Genomic DNA, 16,860 nt, shown 5'->3' with positions numbered 1-16,860 from the left:
CCTGGCCAGAGTCCACAGCGATGCCCGGCTACTGCAGAGGCAGCACTTACCCCAGGCTTCCTGCACAGCGTAGGCGTTCAGGAGGCACCCATGGGGCTGCTTGGCTGTGCTGAGCACGTGGACAGCGTGTGCACACAGTTCTCTGCTGGCAGAAGCAGGGAAGATACTTTGTAAGCCAGCTGTGGGTCACCACTGGTCCTGGACAGCCACTGGGAATCACAGGTGAAGCGTAGGTACTTGTGTGCACCTACAGCAATGGTGGGGAATCTCCAGAAAGCAGGGGGATGACACCTCTGTCACCATCTCTGGGGAATGCTGGTTGCCTTCAGTTCCACTGGATTACAGGGAAGAGAGCGGACTGACTCATCCCAGCTCCAGCCCAGGGCACGCTTCCTCAGTGGTGCTTCTGTTGACTGTTGCATCCGGCCCACCATGTGCACGAGCCAGACTGGACCTGTGCCAGAGGACTGGAAATAGCAGGTTGCAAGAAGTGGTTGAGAAATCGAGCTCCTGAGCTGTGGCAGGAGCCATGTCCTTGGATTTCGGAGTCTGACAGAGGAAAATGACCCAGTGGCATGCTTCATGTGTGGAATGCATAGAGGACTTATTGCTGCAGCAGGTGTCAAAACTGCTTGGTATTGAGAAGACTTCTCACAGGAGGCTCTTCAGAAGTCCCTTCTGTAAACAGTAATTGCAGTCTGCAGAGGCTGAAACCAAAACATGCACAAGAGGGGAACTGTCGACAGCACTGCAGTGCAGGATCATGAGGTGGACACAAGTCCTATGGGCAGGGCACGGGCTAAGCAGGGCCAAACCTCTCAGAGGCAGGTTGTTCATAAGTGAGCTGCTTAAACAGCCGCCTGTCACCAGCTCAGAGCTCATCTGTGAGTGCTGAAGTTCACACAAAGCCCTTGTTGGCACTGCCTCAGCCTCTCTGATGCTGCTTCTGCAAACCTGAATCATCCTTCAGAGACCTCCAGTCTGGAAAGCCTTTCCTGTCTGGTGTGTTTTCCTTTCGCTCTGAGGCTCTCTTGGTGTTTGATTGGAGTGCAGAGGTGACCTCAAGTGTCAGGATGCAAAGGGAGGTAAAGAGCTTCTAGGGCAGAAATGTAAACATCTCTTAGGGTTTTTTCTTGTTTTTCTTTCTTCTTTTCCCCAGATCTGGGATAAAATAAATTGCTGTCTCCTTGATATCAGTGAGCCTCCCACTCCTGCAATGTCCCAGAGACGGTAGGGCTCTCTCGGTTTTTCCAAATTATAAGTCAGGCATCGCTGCCCTCAAACACAGAGGGGAAAGGAACAGAAGAGGGTCTGGAACAAACACTGCTTTCAGATCTGTTTTTTGTCCCTAATGCTGCTCCTCTGCAAGCGCCGACCCAAGGGCTGAGTTTGTGAGGCTGGGGGCTGAGGCTGTGGCTCTCCCTGGGTATTTCTGCAGCCTTACAGGCAGCCCTTACACCTGATGGACACCTTACCAAAGGCTGCATTTCCAGGGCCATTGCCAGTTCAGCAAACCTTGAGGGAGCCTTGCTTGCAGAGATTCGTGTTGGTGGCAAACACGGTGTGAAACCCTGGAAGGAGGAATTGGAACGGCAACCTTTTTGTGGAATGTGGACATGGCCGCAGTTCTGAGGAATGCAGGATCTGTTGCTGCAGCATTCGTAAGAGAGGATTCTGCACAGCACTCGCCACGTTATCCCCGATGTGCTCCAAGGGGATGGCGTGAGGTTGTGAATGAAAAGCACGGCTCCCATCTTGCTCCTCTCACACTCTCTATTCAGGCCGCTCCTCTTTTCACCATGAATAAAAACCATTATGTCTCTCCATTTCCTTTTTTTTTTTTTTTTTTTTTTTTTTTTTTTTCCCCTTTGAGCTGCCCAGGTTGTGCTGGGGGCGGGAAGGGGGAAGGCGCTCGGCGGGCGGCCCGGGGGAGGTGAGCGAAGGGCGGGACGGAAGGCGATGAATGGCGCCGCTGCCGCCCGCGGCCCCCCCGGCATTCCCCGCAGCCCTCCCGGCACTGCCGGCCCGGGGAAAGCAAACGGAGCATCACGTGGGGAAGGTAAATAAAGGGCACGGCGAGAAAACCGTGCCGTGCTACCTGCTGCTGGCACGGACCGAAGGGCCAGCAAGGCAGAAAGCGGCTTCCTAATGCGGCCGAATATTGCAGGGCCCCTGTGGACGCCTGGAAGACAAAGAAATCCTCGTTAGCAGAAGTCAGAGCTACCCACAGCCATTTCCTCATTGGCTCCCTTCATCTGTGCCTCTTACGTAATCCTCACCCAACAACTAACTCTGACCTCAGATGAAGGGCACCCCGAGTGAAGGACAGCTCCGCTTTGGTCCTCAAATGTGACAATTCGTATTTGGGATGCTACAGCCGGCTTGTGGTGGCTGCAGCTTGCGTTGCGTGGCAGAGATTACTTTCAGAATATTTTGCTCGTGTTAAGAGTGTGTCTGTCACGCTGTGAGTGAGAACCACGACCTCCATCTGTGCTGCGTTAGCAAAGAGAGGCTCACAAAAAATCACCATTGAAAACATCCCTCCCCTTTCCAGTCTTCTGACAGGCTGTGTCACCCCTCGTCATTCCCTTTTACTCCTCTCGCTTCCTCTCCTTGTGCTACCTACTCTGCTTCCCAGCCCTCCTGCAGGGCTTATTTAAATATGCTGCCTCTCAGGAAGCCATTTCCCAATGCAAAGTTGGCCCGTGGTTGAATCCTTGGGTATTTCTTCTCAACTTCACTATACGGCATCGTGAAAGAAGAACAAAGCGGACTATCTGCAGGGATTTTTAATGGACACAGTACAGAAAGATGAATAGCGTGGGTTAAAGACATAAATGCATTCAAACACATTCCCTCTGCACATGGATATTTTGCGAGTTTTGCTGTAAGTGAAAGGACAGATGTTCTCTGTTTCTGGATTTATGTAAATCTAAGAAAATTTAATGCAAATACACATCCTTCTGCTCTTTTGTTATTCAGCAAACAGTTTGGAACAGGTTTGGAACCACTTAGGAGTTAGCTCAGTAAATATAATTCTTAAAATACCCAGTTATTATGTTTTGCTTTTGCTCAGAAAATGGCTCATAGTTAGTTAGTTCAATCTTCAAAATAAACACAAAAGTCACCGTCCCCTCTGCCCCCATCAGAACACAGTGACATGACTAGCAAGGTAATAAACCAAAATGCATAAATAATTGCTTCTAGGTGCATTCACCCCGCATTTGCTGGGAGCAGAAAAATAGATACCACGCATGAAAGCCCAAACACATCTTAACCACGTGCTCACATATGACGGCACACGCCTGCAAGCTCAACGCATGCCTCAGTAGAAAAGTACCACACTTTCTACAGTCACAAAAGTAAAAGAGTATAACAGAGGGAAAATAGCCCCTCCATATACAAACAAGTGTGTACTGCACCTAAAGACATGCACATGCCTACATAAACACCAAGCACAAACAGGGTACAGCACCAAAATTGTCACACTGTATGGAGAAAATGACATTCCCATTGTTGTCTGGGCTGGAGGCAGAAACGGACAGTGTCTGTTCCACACAATGATCTGTTATGTAACTTCTGCACCTCCCTCATTTTGTCTAAGGACATAAGTCCCCGAAAAGGATGGAATATATTCTGCTGAGTTGGCAAAGCAACTACAGACAAAGACTACAGAACATACTGAGCGGGGACTGGCATCTGCAGAGCGCACAATGAGCGTACTTGCGTTTGCAACAAAGGGGAAAGCACAGATGGGGAGAGGAGCAGAGAAAAGCTGCAGATCGATCTGGCAGGCGAAATGCAAAGTGGCACATATCAGGTGGAGGAGCAGAAGTCACAGGGAAGAGCTAGGTGAGACAGTCAATGGATACCCTCAGGGCTTGAGGGAAGCAGCTGCACACTAGAAGCCCAGGGAATCTCACCACCGAGATTCAAAGGGCAAGAAGAGTCGGAATGCAGAAACAGGCAGGTCACAAGGAATGAAGGAGAGTTTCATGTTGGATTTAAGGGGAAAAGCATAGTTGATACAATCATGCAGGGCAAAATGGGACATGCGAGAAACAAAGGAGGGGATGCGAGATAAATTTTGTATGTAAGATACACGATGTCACAAAGAGAAGCTGGGGAGAGGGCCATGGGAAGAGTGCTGCCAAAAACACAGGTAGGAGACAAATGCCAAAAAGCCGCAGATGAGGTAAAAATTGAAAAGGGGATGTGGTGGGGAGCGTGGAAGGGACAATGTGAGGTTGCACACTGCAAGTGCTGGGGAGGAAAGGAGAGGTCGCTACTGCCATGCCACGGGACCCAACAGCTGACCCAACAGCTCCATCCCACAGGCTGCTGGAAACAAGCTCCCTTTGCACAAACAGGTGTTTGTCTATTTTGCATCCGTGGGTGCGCAGTCTGTGTCAACACGGAGCTTTGGGCACGGGAACACCTCTGAACATAATCCTTTGCTTTCTCCCCTCTAGGATGCTGTGTCAAGGCCTGTTTGTGCGTTAATGTGAAGATGTCTTTGCCAAGGGATATATGTCAATGTAATTTTGTGCTTTTAGTAGTTGAGTGTGTAAAGGAAAAGGATAAAATCCTGGATTGGTGAGGAGAACAGCAGAGCAATGAGCCACGCACCTTCTGACAAGCAGAAGCAGAGAGGAACAACATCTGGACACTCTATAGAATTTTTTTTGGATCCTATTTGTAGGTATAAATCTAGAAATTAAGATTTTCTTCTTGCAAAAGAGAAGGATGAAAGAGGGGTACTTGAACCAAACAAGGGCTGGAATGCTGATAGCAGCTAGACCTGAGAAATTGGCCAGATGGGTTTTGTGAAACAGTAGGGGAAAAAAAATTAGTGCATGAATTTTCATAATTTGGTTTATTTTGGTACTAGTCTAGATCTGTGCGTCTGAGTTACAGGACTGTTTTTTGGGGCAGGCACTCTGCACTGTGTGTAGCTGGGAAGAACGTCAATTAGTCAGATCATGAGAGAAGCAGCTGTAGCTGTGGAGGAGACGAGATGACAAGGTGGGGACCTTCTATCTCCCTGTCACACAGATGATAATTTATCTAATCTCTTTCATACTTTCCTTCAAGAGATACGTACTCAGTGCCCTCTGTTCCATGAATACCAATGGCTTTTGCTGTTAAACACTCAAACTGAGACACATTCGATTAAACTCAAGAGCACCGGTTCTAAATCCTGACTTTGCAGAGACGCTGAGTTTGTATCTGAAGGACAAGAAGGGCTCGTGTGCCTCAATACATTCTTCAACCAGATGGATTAATCACCTTGCCTTGTACCTGCGAGAATGACTCAGTACACGTGTACATCCGAGTGCGCTCCTGTGCACGCTTGGTTCGGTACGTAGGTAGGCCTGCAAACACGTGCAGATTTATTTTCTTTTTTCTTTTGTATGAGCCTGTGACTAAGAGCGGGACAATATAAACCTTCTGGGATAGGTGAAGGGAATTTAGTCATCCCAGTCTGCTCAAGCTGGTAAACAATGGGCTGAAGCGTGGCTACAGGAACATCTGTTTCGTTAGCAACAAATCCCTGCAGCTCCAAGTCACCACCTGCAGTTCTACAGGAAGGACCTCTGGCGAAAGGGAGACTCGGAGTTGGGCGGTGATCCTTCCCGGCCCGGAGGGAGGCACCGGCACAGCGTCTGCCCGAGTCCAGGCTCGAGGCAGGTGGGCGGCAGGGGTCAGTGTCGTACGCCGTGCGCTGTCCGGCCGGCGGCCCGGAGCGAAAGATCGGTCCCGGGCGAGTCGGAGCCGAGCCCAGCGGGACAATGCCCGAACCTCGGCGACGGGAGCGGCACAGCCCCCGCGCCCTCGCGCGCCTTCCCGGTGCCCCACGTGCCAGCGGCCCCTCCCGCCTCGCACTGCACCAAACGGCCCCGCGCTCCCGCCCCGCCGGCGCGCCGGCCGCCGCCAGCCAATGGGAAACCTGTTGCCAGGCAGAGAGCTCATTTGAATGGCCCAATCAGGCGCCCCAGCCCGAGCCCCTCCTTATATGGGGAGCGGGGGATGTGATCGCTAATCCGCCCCCCCGCTAGAGCGGGCTGCCCCGCCCACTCTCTTCGCGAAGCACCGCCCACTGCCTGCACGAGGCCCCGCCCACTGTCTCCGCCGCGCGCAGAGCGCGGGAAAAGCGCCCAGCGCCGGGCGGGCGGGCAGGCGGGGGGGGAAGAAGGGGAGGGGCGGGAGGAGGCCCGCCGCCGGGAGCGCTTCCAGCGGGAGGAAGGGCGGGCAGCTGGAGTGGAAAATTCCAGGCAGGAGGCCGCGTGTCGCCAGCGCTGCCCTCCCACACGGCCCCGCAGCGCCGCTTCTCGCCTCCCCCGGATTCCTCCTGGAGAGCCAGCCCGCCTGTACGGGCGGCTCCCCTGGCGTGCTGCGGGTAGAGGGCTCGGCTCTCCTCCCCGGACACTGCCCGTCGGAGCCGGAGCACCTCGGCGCGGAGCGGGGCTTTCGGCTGGCCTCGACGGGGCCGTGCGGCGCCTTGTGGGGACCCGCGGTGCGCCCCCGCTGCCGGGCGGCCGCGGCTGAGCGCACATTGTTCTAGCGGCCCGTCCCTCTCCCCTCCCTCCTCCGCCTCCCGTCCCTCTCTCCTCCCTCCCCAGGTCCCTCCTTCCCTCGTCACCGGCGCTGTATAAATCCCCTGCCCCGGCGGATCCCCCCACCGCGGGAGACCCTGGTACTTTGGCCCCCGGGGCGGGATCCTGCCGCCGCCTACGGACCGCTGGGACTTCGCGCTCCCGCCGCTGACCCCTCCTCGCTCTCGCCCTCCCTTCCCTCCCTCGCACGGTTCCCACCGGCCTCTTCCCTTCGCAACCGGGGGGCCAGGATGTCGGAAAAACGCGTCGAGGAGGCACCGGCGGAGCTGAGCGCTAAGGTGAGACGCCTCCCTCCCGTCCCGCTCCCCTCTTCCCATCCTCGCAACCGGCCGCGCTCCCGACGGGAGGGGAGGGAATGGGCTCGGCGGGGGAAGGGGGGGGGGGCCCGAGGGCTCCGCGCGGTGCCCTGACGGCGGGGGGCGCGCGCGGCCCCTCGCGCGCCGCCCGGCCAATGAGGGGGCGGGGGCGGGGCGGGGGGGCCCCCGAGGGCCCTCGCGCCCCCCGCCCCGCCCCCGCCCCCCATTGGCCGGGCGGCGCGAGCGCGCGCTGGGTTCGGCTCCGCTCGGAGCCGGGGTGCGGGGGGGGGGGGGGGCGGGGGGGGGCCGGGAAGCGGTGTCACGGCGGAGCAGGAGGAAAGTTGTGTGGACACAAAGCGCGGGCCCTCGGATGGCGGGGGAAGGAAGGAGGGGTGGAATGGAGAGAGAGAGAGAGGTCCGGAAACGCCTCGATCCTACGGTTGATTATTTTTTTTTTTTTTTTTTTTTTTAAATAAATCGTTAAAACTCTTCCGTGCCACTTCTGGTTTCCACACGCGTGTGCGGGCTAAAAGTAGCTCTGACGCGCGTTCGCTGCTGTTTTCCTTTGTCAGGCGGGCGGATTTAACGCCTAATATGTCTCCTCCTGCCCGCTATTCCGCCTCTCCTCCAAGCCGTCTTTGTTTAGGCATCCCCGTCCTTTATTGCCGCTGACCGCCGGAATGTTGTTGGTTTTCCACCCCTCCCCCCGCACCTCATTTCTTATATAGGAAAGGAAGGAAAAGAAGGAAAAGATCGAAGAGAAAGCGGTCCACAAAGAAAAGAAGAAGGAGATAGTAGAGGTGAGGCCCTTCTGAGGGACAGATTTGGAGACGTCGGGGAGGTTTTTGTGCTCGCTTTGGGCAACAAATATGAAGGGAATACGGGAGATTAAGAAAGAGGGAAGGCCATGGGAGCTCCAGCATAGGGATAAAGGGAGAGTGAGCTCTTGGATAATTGTGGAAAATGAGCCTTGAAGGACTTAGTGTAGTCAGCACAGCCCATCAGGGAGAAAAAAGGTCAAAGAAGGGAATGGAGCTGAGAACAAGTGGGAGAATGTGGCACGGGAAATGTGGTCCTGCGCCCACTGAGGTATCCTGAGGTGCACAAGGAACATGTGTTGGAGAAGGTGGGGGGAGGAACAGTGAGGAAACGCACAGATTGATGGAGGTCGGGAGGGATCTGGAAGCAGATGTACCATGAGCCTCAGCTAAGTCATTAGCCTGTAATCACAGAGATGCTTTGGTTGTTGGGAGGGATGGTGGCAGCTCATCAGGATGTAAGCTGGTGGGAGGCAAGGAGCTTCGTGTTGTTGGGGATGGACTGGAAGGATTGGCTTTGTGAACGAAGGCTGGTTGGGAGGAGTGTTCAGCAGGGGTGGTGGGAATAACGTTGTCGGAGTAACAATGCACTCAGTTGCACTCCTGAAGTGGCTGGAGCTCTGGAAATTGTGCTTGTAGCAAAGAGCCACGTGGAAAGGTCATCCGGGCACCAGTTTCTGCTCTGACCAATTTGTTTCGTTCAGGATGAGGAGAATGGAGCTGACGAGGATGATGAAGAGAATCCTGATGATGTGGATGAAGAAGAAGGTGGTGATGAGGATGAAGGTAGGGAAAATTGAAAACACAGGAGGCTGCAGAGGAATAGAGGATTGTGGAGGGAAATTCCTTCTCTGAGCTCTTGATTCTGAGATTACATTCCCTTAAATGCTGCTTCAGTTTAACCCATGGTTTTCCTTTCTTGCTTGTGCTTAGAAGCAGACGAGAATGGGCAAGAGCAAGATGGCCATGCAGAGAAACGATCTGCAGAGGAGGAGGAGGTGAGTAGTCGTGTGAGAGTAATGCTGGGGAGAAGGAACGAAGCTACTTGCTGTTTGTTGATCAAATCCATCTGGATGCTGCTGCTGCGAATCTCAAATTGACCTCGGGTCTCATTGCTTCAGCAGCAGATGGGTAAACAAATCCGATGTGGCAAGGGGATAGTAAATTACTGTATGCTCCTTGTAAGATCCGGGTCCTTCCACCAGCATGGTGCTGAGTAAGTGGAAGAGAGTCAAGGTGCTGGAGGTTGTGCTTGGCGATGACTTCTGAACTACCTGTGTCTTCTGGGCTTTGGGCCAGGAGATGGACTTGTAAGGGTGGACCCTAGGGTCTGTCTGGAGTGCTGTGAGCCTCGGCTTCTTACACCTCCTGGAAGTAACAGCATGGGTACAGTGTCCATATGAAGGAACTGTCCACATCTTAACCAACAGAACAGCTGTCTTGGGCACTCCAGGGTACTTTAGAGAGGAGTGGATTTAGGGTGGGCCTAACAGAAATTTCCATATGGAGGAAAGAGCAGCAGTTAAGAATTTTTTTGGAGAAATTATGTACCTTGGGGTGGTGTCTGTTTGATGGTAACTTCTTTTTCCTCCCCGTGGCGGATACAGGATGAAGTGGATCCAAAGAGACAGAAGACAGAAAACGGCTCTTCAGCTTGAGTCCTCCCCTCCCATTTCCCCTGTTCCGTCCATCTCTCCTCCTCCATTCCAGCCTGTGCTTGCACTGCCCGTTAGCCTCTGGCTTCACACAATCTCAGATGAGGAAAGATTAGAAATGCTCTCAAACGGGAAGACAGCAGTTCCCTTCTCACTCAAAGACCTAACCCGTCCATGACATTGCCCAGCTGAAATTATCCCAGTCCCCTGCATCCCTTCACTGCACCCCACTTACCAGTGCTCCTCTTCCCTCAAGAATCTCATGGTCTCCTGGGCACACGACCTCGCCAGGCGCTTCACGTGGCAAAGCACCTCCCGTCCCCTTGTCACCTGCCTGCCTGTTCTTGTCACTGGTAGGAGATTCTTGAGAGCTCCTGCTCCCCAGCCCTGCTGCCAGAGCTCCTCCCTGAGCCAGGAGGTGCGGGCACAGATCTCATGGTGCGTTCCCCAGTCCTAGGCCTCTTCTCATCCACTTTCCCGCTGAACCCTGAGAGACAAAGACAAAGAATATTACGAGCAAATAATGGTTCTATTAAGCGACATACGGAGACAGGATTTATTTTAAGCTTTTCTTTTTTTTCCAAGTTTACATGACAGCAAGCTGGCCCTCGTGAATTTTTCGGAAGATAAGGGTTGCTTTTATATATGAATTTCATCTGAGCTGTGTATTTTTTTAATTTGAGGCTTTTTTAAAACAAATCAAGAGAGAAACAATTGGGGACCAAACTTTGATTTCCATTTTTTCCCTTCAGATTTTCTTGTGACCATTTTTTGTAAATTAAAGGCAATATAGCCACAGCGTTTTCTATGGCACAGACATCACGAGGATGATAGATATAAATATATATATTGTTTTCAACAAGCACTGTAAATAAAAGCGTTTAAAAATATTTCAAACCCCTGGCGTGGAAGGCTGTGTCTTCACATCCTGCAGGGGTCAGTGGGAGTTGGCTCTGGGGGAAGAGCCAACTCCAAGGGTGGCTTGCCCAGCAGTGGGTGGAGAGGGGAGCCAGAGGTTGATCAAAGGGCAGGTGTTGGTTATTTAAGCATGTTTGAGTCCTGCTCCCCCTGTCACGCTGCAGTTACAGCGAGAGCACGGCACAAACGCAGGACGAAGCTCCAGGGCTGTCCCGAATCTCTCGGAAGTCCTGTTGGGCCTCGGCACGGGGCAGGAGGGGTTTGGCAAAGGGAAACCAAGCTGTAGCTGCTGGATGCAGCCCGGTGTTGCCGTCACCGTACGCTGTCCCGTGGCCCCCTGCCCTGGCTGGCTTCAGGCGTGACTCACACGGCACCAGTCGCAGAGACCAGGGAGTGTTCTGAGAGACAAGAGCTTCAGTTCTTTGTCCCGCCAGCTGCCTTGGGGAGAGCTGTCAAGCGTTTTGTCTTTTTATCTGCACAGACCTTTAAAGCTGCAGTTCGTGTTTCTTCTTTTTAAACTCGTACTTTGGCAGTCGCGCAACGAGCCACCGGGAGCCGTAAATAATACCAACTTTTGTGTGAGCGTCAGCGGCTTTGTGCTTGTCCGACTGCAGCAGCGGATCAGACACTGGAAGCGCAAACACTTACTTGTCTCCAGAGGGGCAAAGCATCCGCTGTCATTTTCTCCAAATGCCGGTGTCGGGCTGCAGGGCTGCGCAGAGGGACAAAGCTGCTGCCAAGGCCCCGCTGCCTGTGGGTGCCTCCCGGGTGGGATCACGCTGCACCTCCCTCCAGCACCCATTCCTGGTGGAGCTGCTGGCAGCTGGAGCCACAGTCAGCTTGGGTGCCTGCCCCTGAGAGCTGCATTCCAAGAGCAGGTTGCTGCTGGCTGCTCCCACCTTGGGTGCTGCGATCAATGGGCTGCTCCAGCCTGCACGTACCTCGGAGCTGCGCTGCTGCAATTTGGGATTCCCAGCATTGCTCCATTTAAAAAAATGACAGATTCTAGTCTCAGGACTTCCCCAAACTTTCTGCTCGGCAGCCAGCTTTTACTGCCCGGTACTGAAGACAAATTATCAGCGGATGATACAATCTATGCACAGGCAGATTACAGTTTTAATACTTCCTCCCCACCACCATTGCAGTGCCTGGCTAGGGGCAGTGAAGAACGTGCTTGCCAATGAGAAATTATGGAAGCATAATTCCATCTCTGCTTTCTGTGTGGATGCAACACCACTACCACTGGCTCTATCCAGGCAGTCATCCAGAAGGAAGTGGGGCAGCAGCTGACTATTAGGCCAGCATAATGTGAGTGGCCACCCTTCCTTTCCTCTGAGGGAAATACTGCAGGACAGAGGGAAGTGACAAAGGGCTGCCAGACAGCTTCTCCATGTCTCTATGGGCACCTTGATTCCCCAGTTTCTACTGTTTCTTCCATCTTACTCATTTTTACTGAACACCTTTGTCATTGTCTGTGGATAATTAGAAGATACAGCTAGAGATACAGAAATAGAAAAATATCTGCTTTGGGGTTTTTTCCGTATCGGTGACCCGCAGGGCGTCATCTCTGACTTGAGATGAGGGCTACAGATAACACAATAGAAAATCACACAGTTTCTTCCTTTCCTGTAGATCTGCAAAGATCCATGCTGTATCCAGTGGTATTTTGGCTGACAGAGTGAGCTCAGCAAGCAGTTGCATAGGTTCCCAGAAAAAGTTGAGAATGCAGGGCTTTGCACTGTGCTTCATCTCAAGCCTTCCTGTGTGCTTGGTTTGTGTCGGAGCCTGCAGGTTTATTCATCTTTCAGCCTAATTCTTCTTCCACAGTGAGACCAGTCGTGTCGTGCTGGTAAGAACAAAGGTAAGAACAAAGCCTGTCTTCACCAGTGATTCCTCAGAAATGGTGATACCTTTTCGGGGCCTTATTTGTCTTTCTGGGCTCTGTGCTAATTCTCCGCTCATTTCATTTAATTCCTGTGACCATCTGTTAACCTCATCAGCTGGGGGCAGAACTCCCTCAGCTGTCCCTTCCTTGCTTCCGATGGAACCTGCTGCAAGCTTACAGCAGATCTGGTCCTGCCAGCCAAGCAGCGCCGGAGATTTCCTTCTTTCTCCTCCTCCTCCTCCAGGTCTGCTTGCTTTGAGGGAATTGTGGAGGTGTCGCAGTCGTGCTCTTGCGGGCTCTGCTAAACTTCCCTCTGCAGTCTCTTCCCTGACGATTTCTGCCTCTGATGGCCCTTTTGCATGGTCTGGGAAAGCAAACACTGATGGATGAAACGGCGCAGAGAGCAGGTAGAGCCACCTATGAGGACTCAGCTGGGTCCCTGTCCTAGCTTGGATGAACAAGTGACCGCTCGCTCCTTGGCAGGGATCACTGGGCAGGTGGGACCTGGGCCCAGCAGAGTGACGAGCAAACCTCCCGAAGGCTGTGCTTGTGAGAGGGGTGCCAAACCTATGGGGACAGCTCTGGCTGCTTCAGGTGACCAACAACACCGCCTTGGGTGAATAAAACCTGATGATGCTTCTGGTTAAGCCGCCTGATGTAGCTCTGGAATCAGCTCTGATGTGACCAAGGGAGTTGGGCTATGGATTGAGATGTCCCTTTCCACCTACCAGTTTCTGTGATATATGAAGAAATAGAGGCCTGCCGTGGAAAATGTGAGCTGAGTCTGAAGATATTTTGAAGTGCTGAGGCCAGAAATGAATGCTCTTTGTATCGTATAGCTGTCACCTTTTTGTTTCCCTGTGGGCAAATGATCGCCTCTGCCCAGCTTCTTTTGTCTTTCACACCAGCTTTAACTCAATAGATGATACAAGACTGGAATAATCAAAATCATCACATGGGCAGAGTCGTGAACCCTCCTTCAGACCTGGAAAAAGTGAGCCCTCCAGCCACTACTGGTCTGGGAGGAAAACCCTTCTTGCTTCAGGAAAGTCCATAATCGCCTTGTTGCATTAGGTTTAAAAAAACAGTGAAGACAATTATTTCTCCTCTCCCCCACTGCTCCCCCTGGGATCAGGGGCTTCTTTAGTCCCTTTGGTTAGGAGACACATTGCTCTGCCACTTCCCATATGCCATATGGGAATCTGAAACAACTTGCCTTCCCAGATCCTTAAGAAGCCCATGTACTTTTCCCTCCCACCTCTCTCCCTTATTTCAAACAGAGAGTCAAAGACAGCAGTGCTCACGGCTGCTCCAGTCTGTTTTCTCAGGGAAGGAGTCTGTGTTTACATGTGTGGGCTCAGGCTCAGGACATATTGCAGATGGACAGGACGTCTCATCAGTGGGTGAATTTGGGGTTTGCTTCTATGGAGAGTTGACCCCAGCTGGACCCCAGAGATCCACCAAAGCCTCTCTAATACTACCCCTCTCAGCAGGATGGGGGACAGAAAATACAGTAAAGGCTCATGTCAAGAAAGATTCATGGGTCAAGATAAGTACAGGGAGAGATCATTTACCAATTACTGTCACAGGCAAAACATATTTGATTTGGGGAAAATGTAATTTAATTTATTAATAATCAGATCAGAACAAGACAATGAGAAAACAAAACCAAATCTTAAAATACCTTCCTCTCACACCTCCTTTCTTCCTGGGCTCAATTTCACTCCAAATTTTCTCCTCCCCTCCAGCAGTGCAGGGATTTGCAGCCAGTTCATCACATGTAGTTTCTCACAGACACCATCCCTGGAGCCCTTCCATGACTAAAACCTTGCCATGCAAACCCAGTACAATTTCCTGGTGAGCTTTTATGGTTTTAGCAAAGCCTGGACAGTCACGGGGATGAGGAGAGACCTAAGGTCTCTAAGTGTTTGAGGGTCCCAGCCACAAAACGTGGCTCACAGGCCCAGTGTGGTGCCACCAAGCACAGCTTTTCTCTTGTGGGAGGCATTTCCTGTTAGACACAGAAGAAGATGCTGTTCAGGATGCCTGAGTCCCAGCTGGAAGTATCTGTGCACAACTGCAGTTCCTCAGCTGAGCTTCACAGAGCTGGGGCATCAGAGCAGAAGAGCTTCACCTTTGTCAGGTGTCCCTGTGCAGGCAGGATATGGCAGCGTGACTTGCTGCACGTCACCCGTGGAAGGGGGCAGAAGAGCACACGACTCACGTGCTGTGGGTGACACCTGCCTGGTGCTGCTTGTCACCAGGGGGCTGTAGGAGCTGCACATTCTATAGACCTCCAGTGGTTTTTGAAATGACGTTTACTGCTCCCATTCTCTACCATGTATCTTAAAGACTGCATCTCAGAAAGTCCAGGTCAGCTTTTCCTGTGTCCTATCATGGTTCAAGACGCTTTATTCTCAGTTCAGTCCCTTAAGTCATGCAGTGGTATCATGTCAGTATGGTGCTTGGCTACATGTCCTGCAATGAAGGATCTTGTCCCTAACTCCAAAATGTTACCAGGGCTCCCTGCATCCAAGATAGAAGATCCTGCATCCAGTAAAGGATGTAAAATGTAGCAAAAATAGCCAGTTTCCAGAGCCCTGTGATTACCTGTGCCTGCCAATACCTTGCTGGCAGCTCAGGTAGAGTCATGGCTTAGACTTTCCCTGGTCTTCCAACAGCTCACACATCATTTTAGGATGCATTCATTAGGCTGCACAATTTGTAATGAAAACTTTCAAAGCCCCTGGCCTGAAGCATCCTTCAGCAGCTTTTCTGTTGCTGCATATCCAAATGACTTGACAAAAAGGTCTTTGCTGGAGAGCACTTCCCAGCATGAGCCCAGGTAAACTTGTCCATAAGCAAACCAGAAATCCCACTGGAAAACTTATAGCTGGTTGCTGTTTTCTTTTGGGAAGTTTCTTGGTACTTATAATTTTTTTTCCTCTGTCAGATCCAGTTTTGAAAAGAGCTGAAGCTATCCAATACGGCTCCAAAAAACCTCCTGAGCTTCCAGGACAGCAGCATGGTAAATATGGACCCAGATTTGAGCTGGGAATTTGATGTTTCTTCACAAGGTAAATTTCACAGAAGATTCAGTAGGGATGTTTGGAAAAGCCAGCCTTGTAATTCAAATGAGTCAAGAGGTTTTGCTCATAACTAAAGAAAATACAGACTGCTCCAGGGTCTGTGAATCCCTTTCCATAGCTGTGGAAATAAGCATTCTGGTACAGCATTGCTAATGCTGTGCCATGCTGACCCTAGTTTCTCACTGGGAGAGTTGCTCACTGTTCTGCCTCAGTTTCTCTAGGCTTTAAAGGGCCTTCAGACCAAATCTTGACTTCAGATCAAATCTCCCATCTGTGGCAGGATCCCTATAGGTGTTCCCAGTATCCCCCAGGGCTGATTTTGCTTTTACTTCCAGGTGTGAAAAGCCTACAGATGGGATTCCAGGCTGCAGACGGAGAGGAAGACAGGTGCCATGGAGTTGGGACAGAGTGGTGACACCTGCGGTGTCCCAGCAGAACACCTTAGTGCTGTACATGTTCTTACCGCTGAGGACTCTGGGGTGACCTCCAGCAGGACCAAGTCCTCCTGCCTTAACTCGGGGCACAAAGGCTGAGCCCTCATCTCGTTTTTCCAGACCTCTGCTCGTGCTGAAGAAGAGCAGCCCCCTGGCAGAACAGGCAGCACAGCCAGACATGGCTCAGGCCGGTACCTCTCGGCATGGAGTGCGCACCTTGTGCTGCTTTCCTTGATCCTCTGGGACAGATTTATCTCAGGGAGAGGAGAGGCATGGCTGGGTTCTGTAAGCTCGGCTTTCCAAGGGCCCCCTGGTGGCACCAAGCCTGACGCATCCGTGAATACACGGCTGGAAAACTGCGAGCAGACTTCATCCCAGTGTCTCTGTGCCCAAAATGCCAGGCACAGGGCAGGCTGTGAGCTGCCTCAGGAATGGCTCTGATCACACCAGCGGTGAAGCCGGGGAACTGAGGAGTCCCTGTGCGGTCAGTCACACTCGGATTGGTCTTGGCTGCATGTCCACAGGTTGATTTGAACGCACACAGGTGTCTCTCTGTCTTCCAGAAGACACAGTCCTTTGCCTAGAGAGTCCAAGGCAAGCCCAAGGTACCTCTGCTCGAAAGGCACATATGGATTTTGGACCCTTTCCCTGTAGTGTTCCTTCCCTTACTGGATCCCTGAGTATAGCTTTGGAGTTTTACTGTCCCACCCTTAGGAAGTAGGGGCCTGTTTTTCTCACTGTCTACAGCTACAGTTCTACATGGCAGAAACAGCATTTTAAGAGTTTTCTGTCCCTTCCATCCTCGGCATGGTTTATCATCCACTCAGTCTTGCTCAGGCAGCTATCTGTAGGAACCTGCCATGGAAGTAATTTTAGTTCTTCCCTATTCTAGTTACACACATTTCCTTGTCCTTCTCCTTTTTAAACCAAAATGTTACATTGGTCTGTCTTAGAACCCCATGAAGGACCATATTATCAGAAATTGTGCTGGAGACAGTGAATATGTAGCCAAGGGCTGTCATTCACTGTGGCGTTGAGACAGGAAGGCAAGCTTGGAAGAGTGTCTCTTGGATCAGTTTCCTTGTGAGAACAGCTGTGGAGTAAGGTGGAATCCCACCCTCAAGAACCTGGGAAGGTTTCCAGATCAT

At 51.9% G+C, this 16,860-nt stretch overlaps 1 protein-coding gene across 1 annotated transcript; it reads left to right on the top strand.

The window, feature by feature from the left end:
- The first annotated feature begins 6,174 nt into the window (after positions 1-6,174).
- Positions 6,175-10,283, top strand: PTMS (parathymosin). The gene is made up of 5 exons (XM_086882660.1): positions 6,175-6,895; positions 7,642-7,713; positions 8,436-8,517; positions 8,665-8,729; positions 9,339-10,283. The coding sequence occupies exons 1-5, from the start codon at positions 6,848-6,850 to the stop codon at positions 9,387-9,389; spliced, it is 318 nt and encodes a 105-aa protein (XP_086738786.1). The 5' UTR covers positions 6,175-6,847; the 3' UTR covers positions 9,390-10,283.
- Positions 10,284-16,860: the final 6,577 nt, after the last annotated feature.

The sequence above is a fragment of the Cyanistes caeruleus genome, chromosome 3 (genome assembly GCF_971803275.1).
Source record: "Cyanistes caeruleus chromosome 3, bCyaCae1.hap1.1, whole genome shotgun sequence".
NCBI classification, from domain to species: Eukaryota; Metazoa; Chordata; class Aves; order Passeriformes; family Paridae; genus Cyanistes; species Cyanistes caeruleus.
The sequence above is the reverse complement of the archived record's forward strand: the minus strand, read 5'-3'. Positions and strand labels throughout refer to the sequence as shown.